An 18,083-nucleotide genomic window follows, 5' to 3' on the forward strand; every position below is an offset into this window, starting at 1 on the left:
TGTCCAGGAAGTGTTATGTGTACCAATAAATTCACTAGATTTGCCTGAACAAAGCAGGCTGTAGACGGTTCCAGACCTATGTAGATTAACTTTTGGTGAATAGAAGGCAGCATTCTTAACAAAGAATACTTCTTTTCTGTCCACAAAATTTACATTTAAAAACACAGTTAAAGTTTAAGTTGCAATTAATTGATGTGTTCATGGAATAGGAAATGCTGTTATCCCTGCATGGTTATAGTTTTCATTTATTGTTTTGATAAAATCAAAATTGAAAACTTACATACACTAATAACTCAACCCTAATAGATAATGTGCATTAGGCAAATATTACCAGATTGAATTGGTTCCGTATTTAAAATATGTATTTGTTTTCTTTAGTCTCAATGTCTTACCAAGCTTTCATATTGCTTAGAAATTTTACCAATACCACATCATAATCTAAGACAAGGAAATTCATTAGATAAAGAGGAGATTCTGTGAGACACATTATGTATCAAACATACTTTGCATCTTCCCCAGGTTTTTATGGAAGACCTCTGCTTGGAAAGAATGTGAAGTTAGTCATCTACTAGACCAGCAGGACATACGTCGAAATAAACCCCAAATTCTCTGTGGTGGAGGGATACAAATCCGAGATGTTTTTTGTGTTAAAAGCATGTCTGAAATTGGGACGCAGGTATTGAAAGAAGGTACGTTTAATTATGCAAAACGATTATGTATCAAATGACAATCTAAGTGATCCCACTGTCTTTTAGAGGTTTCACATTCATAACAGGAAGTACCTAAATGTTGAGACAGTACAGTCTTTCTAATCAGATTATTTCACTTTCTAAGTTATCTAATTGATTGCAGGGTGTTTGTTTGCCTAGACCATTATGACAATAACTGTGACCTTGGTTGAAAATAGAAATGTTTCCTAAAAAAATTATCACATACATCAAGTAGTATTTCATAGTAATATGACTGCCTACAAAACTATATTAAAGTAACCAATTGTATAAGAAACAAACAAGCGGATCAACAACTGTGTTCAACTACATAATGAGAAGTTGAAGAATGTTGGATCACCTGAGATTGTAAAATGTTTGCAATGTCTAATTTAGGAGGTTAGCATAGCCCAAGTAGTTGGAACATAGCAGTCTCCTTACATGAGATCATCTAGAATAGTACATAACCGGTGAAATAACTAATGTACAACCAATCAGCCTCTTCATGTGATTGTGTCCCGGCTCCCGATGCAATAAAGTCAAATCTGTTTTGTACTATTTTCTAGCTCATCAGATTGTGTTCGGACTTAATTTTAGATTTTCTAACAAACGCATGGTTCAGTGATCTCTGAAAATATGCAACACTGTGTTAAAGAATGTTATAACATTGGGAAATGTCATATTTACTACATTCATATGCCAATGATTTCATAGACCATGGTCAAGAAAAAAATATTTGTTTAGCTAAGCATTGCATTATGACAGTGTATTTCATAAGATTTGTACTCAGGTATATAGCCTTCAATACAAATATCGATGCAATGACAACTGGCAGAACATAACGCACATAACGTGTGTAATGTCTCTGAAATTACACAAATCCTGCAATGGAATATTAGGTGATATTAAGCTTATACTTCATGTGCATCTAGTTGAATTTAAGTTAGAATTTGACACAAAGCCAGTTATGCTAGCTTAAAAGGTACAGTTTTGTGTGAAATTCGTTGGAATTTTGCTACCCCTTCCATACATTTACAATGGATTTACATGCTTTGGATAAAAATATTTTTGATGCAGCACGTGTCTCAACTTTTAATGCTCAAACATGATCCTGTTTTCTGTGTTTTGTATTGCATGAGTGCAAAAAAGTGGTTTCATATTTGGGATAGTCGGCGTCCCACCACAAGGAATAACAACATTTAACTTGTCAGGATAAACTTTAAAGATAGTATATTAACTTGAGTTCAACGACCTGGTAGCTACGGCAGGGAGCAGACAGGTTTTACTTATGGCAATGTCTAAAGTATTTATGCAGCACTAAAGCAGTGTTAAACACAAAACACAAAGAATAAAAATCTCAAACTAAGGGGCCCATTATGATCGTGGACGGACTTGAGTCTGTCCGCGACCATAGAGGATGAGGGAACCTCCGCATGGTCTGCAGAGTTCCCTCCTGTCCAATTAGGATGTGACCGCCACCCTGGCGGTCACATCCTCTATTTTTACCATTGCGGCGGGTGCGGCTTCAAGCTGCACACGCCGCAATGGTAAAAATGCATACATTGCATTTGTATGCAGAAAGCGGCAGGCACCGTGCGGTGCCTGCCGATTTCTGCATACAAATGCAGGGGGGTACCATCGGTACCCACCGGTGCACCCCCACCCCCCCTTCACCCAGGGAGCCCACAACGGGCCCCCACAGTGAAGTTCCACATGCTTTTCCACGTCAGAAAACCCACTGCGGAAAAGCATTTTTTAGAGCCCATCCTATTATGGCTGGCGGTGTCTGAGAGACACCGCCACCATATTAGAGCTTTTCCGCCGCGGTTGTAAGCCAACCGCGGCGGAAAAGCTGCGGACAGAAACCAGGACCCACCAGCCATCCTAATGTGGCGGTGGGTCTTTGGTGGGTCCACTGCGTTTTTTCCGCATCCTCCGGCCCGGCGGTGGCTTCCGCCGGCCCGGAGGATGCGGAAAAAACGCAATCGTAATAGGCCCCTAAATTAGACAACTAAAGTAAAATGTAATACATAAAATGAAATGAAAATTACAAGAATCCAATAAGGGTAATGGAAATAATGAGTTTTTAGAGTTTAAGTGTTGAGAATAGTGCCAAAAAGCAGTAAGCACCAGTGATAGTCTATGATCATAACAACTCCTGACTTCAGGCTGACTGTGCGGCTCAGATACACCAACCAGGGTTGTTCTATTAAAAAATTGTCACTTCTGACATAGGCATTAGAGTTTGGCAGAGTATCCTCTCCATCTAACAGAAGTTAAAAATGCCTCATTTAGAGTCAGGCAGAACTTCAGTATGTCAACAATGGAGACAACTCCTTCTCTACCACTGAAATACACTTACAACAACCCAGTGTTTTGGCCATTTGACCTCTTGCCTGATTTAGAGTGGGACATCAAATGGCCAGTTTTCATGGTCTGTCACCGCCAGGTAAAAGATGGCTGTAAGAATCAATGAAAACTGTAAAATGAAGTCCAGCTCATGGGAGACAATTCCCATGATGCAGGAGTCAATGGGTATTTTATTTTTTTAAATCCTGCTTTCGGGATTATGTCATGGAAATTAGCATTTTGTCCACCATAAGCGTGGAAGGGTATACTCAGATGTGAGTCCCTTGCTCATTGCACCATCAGGATTCAAGCAAGCCGGGCCGAAGACGGCTGAAATGCCAGAAACCGGTCCCCGGAAGCTTGTTTCCTTCCCAGTATAAGAATTGGCTTGGTAGTCTGGTCTGCCCTGTTCCCATGATGCACTGGGCCAGGGACAGACTAATTTGCATGTAGCCAGGTTCTGAGCTGGGATGGTGCAGTGAGCTAAAAAACGGTGATGGATCAAGCCCTGATCTTTGGACTGGGTAAGAGTGGTCTGCTTAATTCAGACATTCTGTTCATCACCACCCCCTTTTCTGAATCATTTTGTCCACCATAAGCGTGGAAGGGTATACTCAGATGTGAGTCCCTTGCTCATTGCACCATCAGGATTCAAGCAAGCCGGGCCGAAGACGGCTGAAATGCCAGAAACCGGTCCCCGGAAGCTTGTTTCCTTCCCAGTATAAGAATTGGCTTGGTAGTCTGGTCTGCCCTGTTCCCATGATGCACTGGGCCAGGGACAGACTAATTTGCATGTAGCCAGGTTCTGAGCTGGGATGGTGCAGTGAGCTAAAAAACGGTGATGGATCAAGCTCTGATCTTTGGACTGGGTAAGAGTTGTCTGCTTAATTCAGACACTCTGTTCATCACCACCCCCTTTTCTGAATCATTTTGTCCACCATAAGCGTGGAAGGGTATACTCAGATGTGAGTCCCTTGCTCATTGCACCATCAGGATTCAAGCTAGCTGGGCCGAAGACGGCTGAAATGCCAGAAACCGGTCCCCGGAAGCTTGTTTCCTTCCCAGTATAAGAATTGGCTTGGTAGTCTGGTCTGCCCTGTTCCCATGATGCACTGGGCCAGGGACAGACTAATTTGCATGTAGCCAGGTTCTGAGCTGGGATGGTGCAGTGAGCTAAAAAACGGTGATGGATCAAGCCCTGATCTTTGGACTGGGTAAAAGTGGTCTGCTTAATTCAGACACTCTGTTCATCACCACCCCCTTTTCTGAATCATTTTGTCCACCATAAGCGTGGAAGGGTATACTCAGATGTGAGTCCCTTGCTCATTGCACCATCAGGATTCAAGCAAGCCGGGCCGAAGACGGCTGAAATGCCAGAAACCGGTCCCCAGAAGCTTGTTTCCTTCCCAGTATAAGAATTGGCTTGGTAGTCTGGTCTGCCCTGTTCCCATGATGCACTGGGCCAGGGACAGACTAATTTGCATGTAGCCAGGTTCTGAGCTGGGATGGTGCAGTGAGCTAAAAAACGGTGATGGATCAAGCCCTGATCTTTGGACTGGGTAAGAGTGGTCTGCTTAATTCAGACACTCTGTTCATCACCACCCCCTTTTCTGAATCATTTTGTCCACCATAAGCGTGGAAGGGTATACTCAGATGTGAGTCCCTTGCTCATTGCACCATCAGGATTCAAGCAAGCCGGGCCGAAGACGGCTGAAATGCCAGAAACCGGTCCCCGGAAGCTTGTTTCCTTCCCAGTATAAGAATTGGCTTGGTAGTCTGGTCTGCCCTGTTCCCATGATGCACTGGGCCAGGGACAGACTAATTTGCATGTAGCCAGGTTCTGAGCTGGGATGGTGCAGTGAGCTAAAAAACGGTGATGTATCAAGCCCTGATCTTTGGACTGGGTAAGAGTGGTCTGCTTAATTCAGACACTCTGTTCATCACCACCCCCTTTTCTGAATCATTTTGTCCACCATAAGCGTGGAAGGGTATACTCAGATGTGAGTCCCTTGCTCATTGCACCATCAGGATTCAAGCAAGCCGGGCCGAAGACGGCTGAAATGCCAGAAACCGGTCCCCGGAAGCTTGTTTCCTTCCCAGTATAAGAATTGGCTTGGTAGTCTGGTCTGCCCTGTTCCCATGATGCACTGGGCCAGGGACAGACTAATTTGCATGTAGCCAGGTTCTGAGCTGGGATGGTGCAGTGAGCTAAAAAACGGTGATGGATCAAGCCCTGATCTTTGGACTGGGTAAGAGTGGTCTGCTTAATTCAGACACTCTGTTCATCACCACCCCCTTTTCTGAATCATTTTGTCCACCATAAGCGTGGAAGGGTATACTCAGATGTGAGTCCCTTGCTCATTGCACCATCAGGATTCAAGCAAGCCGGGCCGAAGACGGCTGAAATGCCAGAAACCGGTCCCCGGAAGCTTGTTTCCTTCCCAGTATAAGAATTGGCTTGGTAGTCTGGTCTGCCCTGTTCCCATGATGCACTGGGCCAGGGACAGACTAATTTGCATGTAGCCAGGTTCTGAGCTGGGATGGTGCAGTGAGCTAAAAAACGGTGATGGATCAAGCCCTGATCTTTGGACTGGGTAAGAGTGGTCTGCTTAATTCAGACACTCTGTTCATCACCACCCCCTTTTCTGAATCATTGAAATTAGCAAAGCATGTTAAAAGTTTCACGAATGGTTCCGCCAGGTTCTGCAAGTGTAAAGATGTTCCCTGGGCTGGTGGACATATCTAGATTTGGAGGACACGTACACCGTGAGTGTGTTGTAATATTTTACTTGACTGCTCTGATGAAGTAAAGACTGCCATCTGTGGTCTAAATCAGTTTCCTTAGTCTTTAAAGTGCCACCTATTCAGGGTTTCTGGAGCAGTTCCTTTGGGTAAATTCTAAGGCTCCCAGGACTTAGGACCCAGACAAAAAAAGTTAGGACTCACTCCAGCAAAGGGCAATAAAAAGTCTTGTTCAGGTGCAGTTGCAACTGGTCCCCTAGGCACTACAGAGAACAAGTTACTTTCAGTTTACTATGTCCCTGTAGCTACAGAGGAGGTTAGCCAACTGAAACTTGGAGTCCACATCTTTTTACAGGATATAAGAGTCCTTTATGGTTCCTCTCAGGTCACAGAAAGCTGGTCCAGTCCTTTGCTGATCTTCCGCATGCCAAGGAAATGATCTGAGTAGGGTGCCTTTGGGTGCAATATTTATAGTTGGCACCATCTAGTTGGTGGGTGTGACTACAAGCTCCTCCATAAACAATGGGGTAAAAGTTTCTTGGGGCAACCTTACCCACTTTTGAAGTCATTCCTGTTTGCTCTACTGCAAACAATTCCACAGTACACTTTGCTCCTAAAATTCAAAATGTAGAAACCCTTCCTCCCACATGCAGAGCCTGTGTGCATATCCAAAGGTGTGGCCAGTAAAATGAGTAGACACCTCTTCTGTAGTCACTCAAAACTAGTTTTGGGGCTAGCTTACCTCCCACTGAGGTTAGGACACAGCATCACTTGTGAAATGGCAGGTCTTTTTACAAGTTAATGATGTTCCTGGGCTCAACCTAACTAGTCTTTCTGCAATGGGAAGAACGCTGCCCCACTCCAAAGCCAATTTCCTGCTCTGGGAACAGTTTTCACATTCCGTTAAGACCAAGAACTTGCATATCAGCTGTAAAAAGACTAATGCTAATTAGCCTCATCGAGTTTCAGGCGGCAAAAAAGTAACTTTCTAAAAGTAATTTTCCTAAATGGTTATTAAACATCTGACTTTACCATTAAATTAGATATTTGCAAAATACCAGAAATGAGCAGCCTATTAGGCAACCAGTTGCTATTGTCTAGACATTTTAGAGACTGCAATTAGGTGTCTATTGTTTTTTTGTATTTTTATTTGCAATGTTTTGTGGTTTAAAAAGGTATTTTTGTACTCTGATTCTTGCCTTCCCTGTTTCAAACAAAAAAAATTCCGTTTATCCTGATGACAAAAAGCGGTTTATTTAGCACTAACAATGGTGGGAAAGAAAATCACAGAAACACATCTAGGAAAACCCATTAAAAAAAGTCCTAGGATTAGCTCAAAAAAAACTGTACCTCACAAGAATTTTCTAATCTTATTGAGGAAGTGGAGCACATTTTACATCCTGAGAATCCCAACTCAATAAACCCAACTAAAAAGAAATCAGAGAATTTGAGAAAAAGGTGTCAAAAACAAACCCCTGTGACTAGTGAAACTATTGCTCCCCAACCTCAACCTCATGTTCTGTTAGAATCCACAATACTTTGCGCCATTTACTTTGCTCCATTAGCATTAGCTATGCGAAATTGAACAGACATGGGCGGAGCTGGTGGCCAGCCAGTAATCCCCAGTCAATGAGTTCTGATGGCTCTAGATGCTCACTATTGTAACTTGGAATATCATCACTATCATGAGGGCTACGATTACAAACCTAAGAAACAAAGGTGTGCTCGCTGTCAGAGCACCCTTTACGATACACACAGACAGCCATGTCCCCAAGCTACTACACCAGGGACATTGAGACCAAGGGCTGTAGGGTTGATTTTAATCTCCCCCAAGCATGGTAGGGGAGTTATTCCCTTGTCCAATTATGCCCAATGATGACTCAACCCCCACCTAACATGAACCACTCCAATATGCATCAGGAAATCGATCCATACATTTTGTATTCAGCTCTGAGAGTCAAGTGATTGTATCCCCTCTATCCTAAGGCCTATGACCTAATCCTTAAATCCATATAAATGACCGCCAACATGGATATCCAGAATCTGTCCAGGAAGCACGACTAAGTGACAACAATACATCTTGTCATATAGAAGTACCACCTCTCGCACCAGACCCCTCTTAGATAATAACCCTAACATTCCTACATCCCACATGTCCCCACCATTTCTTAATTGCCCAACCCAGTCTGAACTTCTACCTACTTTTTTCAGAAGGTGTTTACTGGAGGGCGCATGCAGCCGAAGTCCATCCTCTAGTAGGACAGGGTATATCATAGGTTACAAAATTACAACCTTATCTGAGAGAAAAATGAGGTTTCCATAACCAATACGATCACTCATTGGATGAGAGGTGCTCAAAAGTGTTATAGTTTAATTCATGCGGCCATTAGTGGGGCACTTAATTTACCCTCTGACGAGGACAATTTTGAGTGTGTTAAGTACACTTAGGTCAACGTACCTTGTAAGTAGCACCCTATCTCTTGATTCCTGCCTTCAAATTCTAAAATCCAATTTAAAACTTACCCCCCTGCTCTAAAAAAGAACAGACACACTATAACCTATTTCCCATAGGTCCCTTATTCATTGACTGGAGACAACTGCTGGCAACATCTCTAGTGAATCAGCTAGCACAGTGTTGAATTTAACACCTTAGAATATTTTGGATAATGTTATCTCTGCCAAGTGAGTTTTCTTCTTTTTCTTTAGCTATACTCCTGTTGTTGAGGCCGACTTGCACATGCAGATTCCTCCTCAAACGTCGCCAGTGTAACAAAGTAGGATTCATCCAGGATAAGGTTGATATGTAGTATTTATTCAGCCTCAACCAACAGTCAGCTAACAACTGACAAATATCGAACTTTCACATTAGATGAACATTGGTGACAGATGGTTCCAAGCTCTAAGTTCTAGCATGGAACCAGACCACCACATAGAGACAGGTCATCACATATTCGAGATTCCAAACAGTTTATTTAGCCCCTCTAACTGTTCTCAAAAAATACCTGCAGAACAAGAGATGTTTATAGCCCTATTTTACAAAATACAACCCCAATAATAACACCAACACCCCGCGGAAAGATCAGATAATTAACAGTACAGGAATTACCACCTTAAAGTAGTGTCATGGAACATAGGGGAAGTAAGGAGCTAATTGCCCAAGAAGGCTGGGGAGCATTTATTGATAAAGCCAATGCCATCATGTTCCAAGAAACGTGGGATGTATTTCCATACTACAGGCACCGCTTTAAAATATTCCACATACCAGCTTTGGGAACTCGGGCTGGTAGGCCATCCAGAGGTCTTGCCATGTGGGTTAGTAGTTCATTAGGGTGTCAGGTGAAACAATTAAATATTGATTCCCCTGATATACTAGAGTTAGAATTCTTGCCTTGGAATGGCCAAAAACTTTCCTTGTGCAATGTCTACAGTAGAAGTACAGCAAAGTCTACAGGTTATACTGTTACTGAGAGAGTGTATACTGGTAGCTAGTAAGACATTAGCTGTCATAGCTGAAGGAGACATCAATGTATGTTTTGAGCCATTAGTCCTTGTAAAGAACATAGTCTGTGACGAAGACCCACAGTGTAGTATCCTTCAACAGCTAGGTCCCTGCATCCCGATACATACAGGGCCGCTCTGCAGTTGATAGACCTTTCACTATCCTGCCATGTAAGAATTTGTAATGGTCGAACAGCTTCAGATTTAACAAGCTTGCTATGTTATTAGATCCATACTTGTGGCCAGCTCTTATCAAAATGGAAATCATATCCCAATATGAGAGTGACCATTTTTTCCCTCCATTTACCCTCAGGGCTTGCCGGTCCTTACTGTTTCTAGATCCGGGCTGCCCTGTGGGGATTTGACCATCACTAATAATAGAAGGAATGTTAGGTGGGACACTGTAGCTAGGTCACCTAAGGACAATTACACCATCACAAAATGTAAAATGTAAGTGCATTAGCTGATCCCAGCCTCTCCCCACTTATTGTCATGGACCTCCAGAATAAGGGCTGATTACGTGTTTCAGTGGTCCAGGACTGGACAGCACGGCATTTCGACGGGCCTGGAATGGAAAGCTCCATTCCAGGCCCGTCGAACCCCACTCTCACCCACCCACCAGATTACAAGTAATTTTGCGGTCTTGTGGGCAAGCAGCATGGTGGTCCCTCAGCGATACTGTTAAAAGTCTCATTGTGAGCTTTAACCAGCACTGCAATGCAACCACATTGGAGGGTAGGCACCATGTAGGCCATTCCTTCCCGTGCAGGAACTGGGGGTGCCAATATACAATAGGGGCACAAGATTTGCCCACCTACATGCACCCCCATGCTCAGGGGCAAGAGGAGGCCCTTTCTCACCACCAGCAGTTACATGGAGGAGGAACCTACATGAGGCCGCTGGCAGTGAGAAAAGTTGTAATATGCTGGACAGTGCCTCTAGGCACCACCAAGCATATTGCAGCCCTCAGACCACCGCAGGAACACCAGGGAACATAGTTCCCAGGAGGTTGCAGATTTGCAATGGCGATCCGACTGCCAAAATCCTAATAGGACTGTCGGATCACCCATGCGGTGGTGGCTTGACTGCCACCTCTGCATCCCTGCAAGCCTGGCAGTCTGCGGACCGCCAGACTTGTAATTAGGGCGTCAATATTTTGAGGAGCTGAAGAATGTTTGTTTTTTACTAAACTCACCACCACACGTTAATCTTCACAAATAGCTAGCTCTACTTGGTACAACAGGGATTGGAGAGTAGCCAAGTCCCATCTGATTAAAACTCCACATCCAAAATTGAAGATTCTAGAGCTACATCTAAAGAGGATCAAAAGCAGGCTAAAATAACTTTGGATACTTCTGTATGAAGGGAGACTTTGGGTGCTGCCTGGACTGGGAACCGGGCGACTTTTCGGCACATGATTAGTCATGGTGGTAAAACTAATTTTACTAATGCAGATCATGACACACCTGATGCTGGAGGCATTGGCCACTGAATCAGTAGATGATCCAGTTGATACTATTAGGTTCTCTTGGTAGGGAGCTGATGTAACACATTCTTTTCTCTGGAAGAAACACACAGAGCTATCTATGTGCAGAAACAAGGCAAGGCACCAGGCCCGTATAAGATGCACAGGGATTTATATGACTCTGCACTAGTTATTTGGGAACAGTATTTAAAGGGGAATCTCCAAAGCTATTATGGCAGGTGCACCAATTCTCTATTTTTCAGAAGAACACATAATCTGACCCAGCCAATTACCACCCAATGGGTTGCTTGACACTGCCCGTAAAATATTCAGTAAACAAAGTTTTGGACTGATTGATCTCCTGGTTGGGAGATAACATGGTACTATCCCAGTTTCAATCAGCGTTTCATTGAAAATAAGTACTGTTGGCCAGGTTTTCAGATTACAATTGTTAAGATGGAAAGTGGTGGACATAAAAAGAGGCTGCCCATGTGTTGTATTTGTTGATCTGAAAGCTGTCTTTAACATGGTCCCTTAGAGATAGACTCTGGAACATTTTAAGATATGTTGGGTTGCTGGCCACTCTATCGAATATTATAGTGCATCTTCACATTGATAATCATGCAAAAATGAAAAAGGGTGCTAACAGGTGAACAATATACCAATTATCTGTCAATAAAGGGGTCAGACAAGGTTGTGTCCTTGTCTCTACCCTAGTTTTTTAATTTATAAATGGTTGTAGCCACGCTGAGCTTTTCAGTGAATACTTCTATCTACCTGGTGTCACCTCTTACAGAAATTTGAGAGCCCAGGCAGTGGCTGCTGCAGCATATGGTTATGAACTTTGGGCTCATAATAATGTCGTCCTTAAGGGTCTCTGAGAATAAATTCATGAATAAAGCACTGCCTTAGTCTTTTTTTTAAATGGATCTGGATATGCAGCCAATCACTGCCAAAGTGAAGCTCAATCTCATTCGATGTTGATTGAGGCTATGGATAATCAATGATAATGATAATGATGATGATAATGATAATGACATTTATAGAGCGCTCAAATACCAAAAATGGTGTCTCAGTGCTAAAACCGTGAGCAGAACCTCGACCAACTCCCCTTACTGGAACAACCAAGTTTTCAAGTTTTTCCTGAAGCTCAAAAGGGAGCTGGACTTCCTAATTTCAGGTGGCAACAAATTCCACAGCTTAGTGGTACCATAATGAAAACTCCGACCTCCCCAGTGCAAAGTCTGAACTTTTGGCACTGTCAAAAGATTTGCACCAGTGGAGCGGAGAGACCTGCCTGGCTGGTACCACGTAAAAAGCTCCTGCAGAAACAACGGACCAGTTTGTGTCAAGGCTTTAAAGGCTCTTAACAACAGTAGACTTGAAGGTCAAAAAAAGGCCGAATGGGACAGACACCAAAAGAGATCACACCATAAACAGTTTCCACCTGTGGTAAAGAAACACCAAATACTTAAATAAGTCCTATCAGCCCACCCATGTGGCGGAACATCGTCATTTAGGACCTTCCAAACAAGGTCCACATGTCCAAGCCCAATGGTAGTGGCTTAGTCCCTTTAGACCATTGTTCTAAAGATAGATGTATCCTCACCACACATGGTACTGATAGAGTGCAGTGCTCAAAAAGAAATATATAATTGTGATTTAAAATGGCGGTCAAAGTAGAAAAATGTGTTTATTGGTATCCACATTGACGTCAAGTAAAAAACAGTGTAATGACAGTGTGAAAATATAACTGTCCAGTATGCTAGTAAGATTAATTAGGCCAACATGTTTCTGCCTTGTTGGTGGTAATTCACCGGCATTCTTCAGGGCCAGGCTGGAAAAATAGCTACTGCAAAGTACACTATCGTAAGTGTAAATGAAAAAACATATTTGTGGAGCATATAAATATTACTGAAATAAGCGAGTGTGGTTAATTCAACCACCCTACCGTATCCTCGTGATTTTTTTGGACAACGAGGAGTTCTTCCTGTAAATATTGAAAAAAACTAATGTCAATACCCAGTTACTTGAGGTGTGATATAAAGAAAAATAATAAAGTAAAATCAATTTTCGGCGAATGTCCTCATTCATATGACTACGCCAATCTCAATTTGTGACGGCGACAATGTTAATGTGCACTCTGATAGTTACACAAAACTCTTTGGTTAAAGCAATAAATAAAGAATATTTTTCACTTACCCAGCTTTGTGTGGGAAGAATGCCTCACCTCACCCGGCAACGGCTCGGAATGTGGGGCCCCGCTCTATTAAACATATGAGAGGGGACAAGTTCAGAAAAATCAAGTGTCCCCTGGGGAAAATGTTCTAATAACTTGGTTGTTGAAATATGCCCATTGGGTCAAACACGATGTCTAACACAGGCCTGGCTGTGCACACTAAAAGATCTTATTGTAAATGTCACACGATTCACAATGTGCAAAAAGACGGGTCTATGTCATTATTTTGAAACCCTCTGGTCTAGATAACTCCTCATGTAAAAGGAAACAAAAAGGGATTATTTGTCATTTTCAAAGTTAGTGCAAAAAACTAACGAGTGCTTTCTTTCAAAGGTCAACAAGCCTCTTAGTACGGCTTGAAAACATAGCAAAGCCCTCGGTGCCAAAAAGCAAGGTTCTGACAATGGGGCCTAAGCCCTTACCTGTCCGTCGGTACCTCCGGGAGTGTTCCTGAGCCGAAGGGGAGGTACCGAGGGGCGGAAGGAAGGGCGTTTAAATACCGTCATGAGACTGATGAGCACCTTTTATTCTATTGCCCAATCAATGCAAGACAATGTAGGTGATGGGATGCACCCCTTTGCTGATACTTAGTAATCCGGCAATATAAAATGGCTTTGAGAATGTGCAGGTCAGACACTAGGCCATGGATAGTTTTCTCCTTTGTCAAATATTTTGAATCAATATGGGCCATTTGTACCAAGATTGTTTCACAAGTGGCATTTAACTGGGTAACTAGTCATGGACAAAATATTGAGTTTTTAATATCGACTTGCAAAAATATAGTAGTTAAGAATATCAACATGCAGGTAAGAAATATAATTTTTCATAATATCGAAGTTAGTAATATCATTTGTAAAAATATAGTTGTTAATAATATTGATTTTGTTAGTATTTTGTATGTTACTATATGTGTTACAAGTATGTATTATTTTTGTAATGTGTGTTGGAATTTTTTTAAAGTAATGAATTTTATGAATTTTGGCATGATTTAATTCCATAGCGGGTTGTGGGTTTATAGGGGAATAGGGTGGGAAGTAATTGATTTGTAATATATTTTTAAAGAATTATTTAGAATACTTTCATTATGTGTTAATTACTTTTTGGGTAATTTAATTCTGTAGCGGGTTGTGGGTTTATAGGGGAATTGGTTGGGAAGTTATTTAATTGAAATTAATTAATTAATTATTTTATTAATTAATAATTTAGTATTTAATAATTTATATTGTTAATTAAGTTAACTAATGTATTATTAATTAATTAGACATTGATTAATAATAATGGATAATTATTTAGTAAATATGTTAATTGTGTTAATTGTTTTGTATTATATAGTAATTAATTAGATATTAATTAGTAATTATTAATTTGTAAATATGTTTATTGTTTCCATTTTTTAGGAGTGGGTTTGAGGGTTGATAGGGGAGGAGGGTGGAAAGTAATTTAATTTTAATGTAATTTTTTTATGTACTATTTATTAAAACTTATTTTATAGGGTGAATTAATTTAGATTTGATGGTTATTAATAATATTGTTAATTGTTATTAGTTAATTAATTAATTGTTAATTAATTCTGTTAATTTAATAATATTTTACAATATTGTAGGTGACGTTTATAAGGGAAAATGGTGGGAGGTAAATACATTTTGCAAAAATAATTAATTGTTAATTAATGTTAATTATTTTGCAGGAGTGGGTATACTAAACAATTCCCCTACGCTATCCAACACTTTTCCTACTGTTACACTTGGTGGAATGGGAATATTTAAATTATTCCCACCCGCTATCCAACACTTTCCCTTCAGTTGCATTTGCTGGAATGGGAATAGTAATTTTTACCCTCCCGCTATCCAAAACTTTACCTACTGTTGAACTCACTGGAGTGGGAATAGTAATTTTACCCACCCTCTATCCAACACTTTCCCTACTGGTGCACTCACTGGAGTGCGAATAGTAATATTTACCCACCCGCTATCTAAAACTTTCCCTACTGTTCTATTTGCTGGAGTGGGAATAGTCATATTTACCATCCCGCTATCCAACACTTACTCTACTATTAGACTTGATGGAGTGGGAATAGTAAATATTCCCACCCGCTATCCAACACTTTCCCTACTGTTGCACTCGCTGGAGTGGGAATAGTAATGTTTACCCACCCACTATCCAACACTTTCCCTACTGTTGCAATCTCTGGAGTGGGAATAGTAATTTTTACTCACACACTATCCAACACTTTCCCTACTGTTGCACTCACAGGAGTGGGAATAGTAATTTTTACCCACCCGCTATCCAACATTTTCCCTACTGTTCCTCTTGCTGGAGTGGGAATAGGAATTTTTATCCACCCGCTATCCAACACTTTCCCTACTGTTCCACTCGCTGGAGTGGGAATAGTAATTTTTATCCACCCGCTATCCAACACTTTCCCTACTGTCCCACTCGCTGGATTGGGAATAGCAATTTTACCCACCCTCTATCCAACACTTTCCCTACTGTTGCACTTGCAGGGGTGGGAATAGTAATTTTTACCCACCCGCTATCCAACATTTTCTCTACTGTTCCTCTTGCTGGAGTGGGAATAGTAATTTGTATCCACCCGCTATCCAACATTTTCCCTACCGTTCCACTCGCTGGAGTGGGAAGAGTAATTTTTATCCACCCGCTATCCAACACTTTCCTTACTGTCCCACTCGCTGGAGTGGGAATAGCCATTTTACCCACCCGCTATCCAACATTTTCCCTACTGTTCCTCTTGCTGGAGTGGGAATGGTAATTTTTATCCACCCGCTATTCAACGTCCGCTGCGGTCCCCCTCTCCATAGTAATATATTGGGGGAAATGGGTGGCGGGCGGACATTAATGTCGGGCGGATCGCCACCGCCACCATGGCGGTGGCGATCCGTCTGACATCGTAATGTGCTCCAAAGTATTTATGATGATAAAAATAGTCTCTGAATGACTTTTGTAGCCATTGCCTGTAAAAAGTTACAGACTCAATTTCATCACCTTTAATTTTACATTTTCTACTATTTACCTACAGCCAGGGGTGGCTCCTCCATAATAGAGTCAGTCACAGAAAAATAAAGTGATAATGAAACAATATCATTTTATTTTTCTGTGACTGCCTCTGACATGCCACATGCTTGCAGGGTGGAGCCAGGTCATGATAGGCAGGTGGTAGGTACTTAGAAGTGTGCATGTATGTTTGGTCGGCTCTCCTAGGTCGGCCAAGCATACATGCCCACTTATATTTCCCTAACCCAGCTGTGTTCACAGCCCGATTGGAGAAAAGTCACAGGCTACACAGCAGTGTCTAAATGGCAGAGCATGCCGCTCGGACCAATCCTGGTGCTGCTCTCCCAGGCTCTGCCTTCCCAGAGAATGCTAGGAGAGCTCCGAGGCAGCCGTTGGCGTCAGAGGCTGGGGCAAAAGGTACATTTTTTAAAGTTACAATTTTCTCTTTCCACCCGTGCAACTCCCCCCACCACCTTCCTGTTATGTCAGCTGTCACTGGCTACAGTGGTGCCAGGGAAAATAGCTTTTGCAGCCTAGTCACAAAAGGAACATGCCTATTTAAATTTTGCACATGTTCCACTTTTAAATATCAGGACCACTAACTTGTGGGTGACAAGGTGTACCTAAGGAATATTTAAAAACGTTGTTTCTCACCTGTCATAAAGGGTTATTTTGAAAGGTCACTACAGAAGGTTTTAGGCTGCTGCAGCCAGCAGACACAGGATATGTTTGAAGCAATGTTTTCTCTGTCACTGTGGTGGATGGCACACACAGTGCTGCAGCCCCCAGAGGACATTAAACTTTCCATTCTTTTGATGTTTTTCTGCATCAAATTCTATGGCCTAATAAGAAAGTTAACTATTCCAATTATAGTCAGGCCAATTTCCACAAGGGGAGCAGAGGACTTGACTCCTGTTTAGCTGGGGTAAAGTCCATAGAGTTCTATGCCCCGCAAAACCATGATCCAGAAAATATGAAACGCATAGGGTGACCTTAAAGAAAATGTGTATATATTACAAAGGGTGCCTGCTCAAAAGAATAGTAAATCTGCATATGCCACTTGGAACAGAAGAATGGTGTATACTGCAGATGGACCCTGTTGTAACAGGACACATTATATTTTTGTTATCTTCAAGTCGGTTTGTTGTTCCTGAATTCAAATATTGTGTGAAATATGCCTTCTATAAATTGATACAAATACAAGGATTTCTTCCTTATATTTGCAGTGTTTCAAAGATAATTTCTAAGTGAAAAAGTAATCTAACACAAGTTGTCCTCTTCTATACCTTTCGAGCTTTATCTTTGCAGCACATACCTACAGTTTGTAACCACAACTAACTGCAAACTGGCGTCAGCTCACAAGCCCTCTCTTGTCATTCACTATTTAGCATGCTGTATTCACAGTACTCTTCTTGAATTCATGCAACACCTTTCTTCTCGTCCTCACTTAGCAGCACTTACCTGTCACAGGCATGTTCTAGAATTACAACACCCTCCATTTTTAAAACTCTTCAGCAGTTAAACTACTCTCCCCACATTTCCTGCAGTCGTAGAACTATTTGTTCAGTTACGATAGTGCTTTCTCCTCACAGTGCTCTACTATTGCAGCACTTTCCCTTCATAGCAATCCCCTTCCGGAACTGTCACGTTATTTTTCTTTTTCTTATTCCACTTTCATTGTTGCTTTCTTTATTGACAATACGTTTCTGCCGTCACTAATAGCATTCCCTCTCTCTGTGCATTCGGTATGCTCCCAATCTGATAGTGGATGTCTGAGTTTCTGATACTTCCGCCTTCAGGGCCAGACAGGCTGTAGCGTGCACCTGGCATTTCCTTGGTGGGCCATCAGGGTGTGGGCTGGTTTTGGACCCCGTTGGCCGTTTTTTGTTATTGGGACAGTTATGCAGTATAGCATATTAATATGGAAGGCATTATTTTACAATAACCGTTTTTTTAACCCTGACGGTATACTACATACAGTTTTGATTGTCGTTGGCTGTCAATTTCAGCATTCACTGCTTAGCAGGAATACAATACGAAGCTCCATGATCGAAATCAATAATATTGCATA

The 18,083-nt window shown here is 41.8% G+C and overlaps 1 protein-coding gene across 1 annotated transcript in view; it reads left to right on the plus strand.

Moving 5' to 3' along the window:
- THSD7B (thrombospondin type 1 domain containing 7B) overlaps window positions 1–18,083 on the plus strand; it is a 1,756,834-nt gene that overhangs the window by 513,837 nt on the left and 1,224,914 nt on the right. The window contains exon 4 of the mRNA XM_086957451.1: window positions 520–689. Within this exon, the coding sequence (XP_086813577.1) occupies window positions 520–689 (170 nt within the window). The remainder of the gene's footprint in view (window positions 1–519; window positions 690–18,083) is intronic.

This window comes from Lissotriton vulgaris, chromosome 2_1 (assembly GCF_964263255.1).
Source record: "Lissotriton vulgaris chromosome 2_1, aLisVul1.2, whole genome shotgun sequence".
Taxonomy (NCBI): Eukaryota; Metazoa; Chordata; class Amphibia; order Caudata; family Salamandridae; genus Lissotriton; species Lissotriton vulgaris.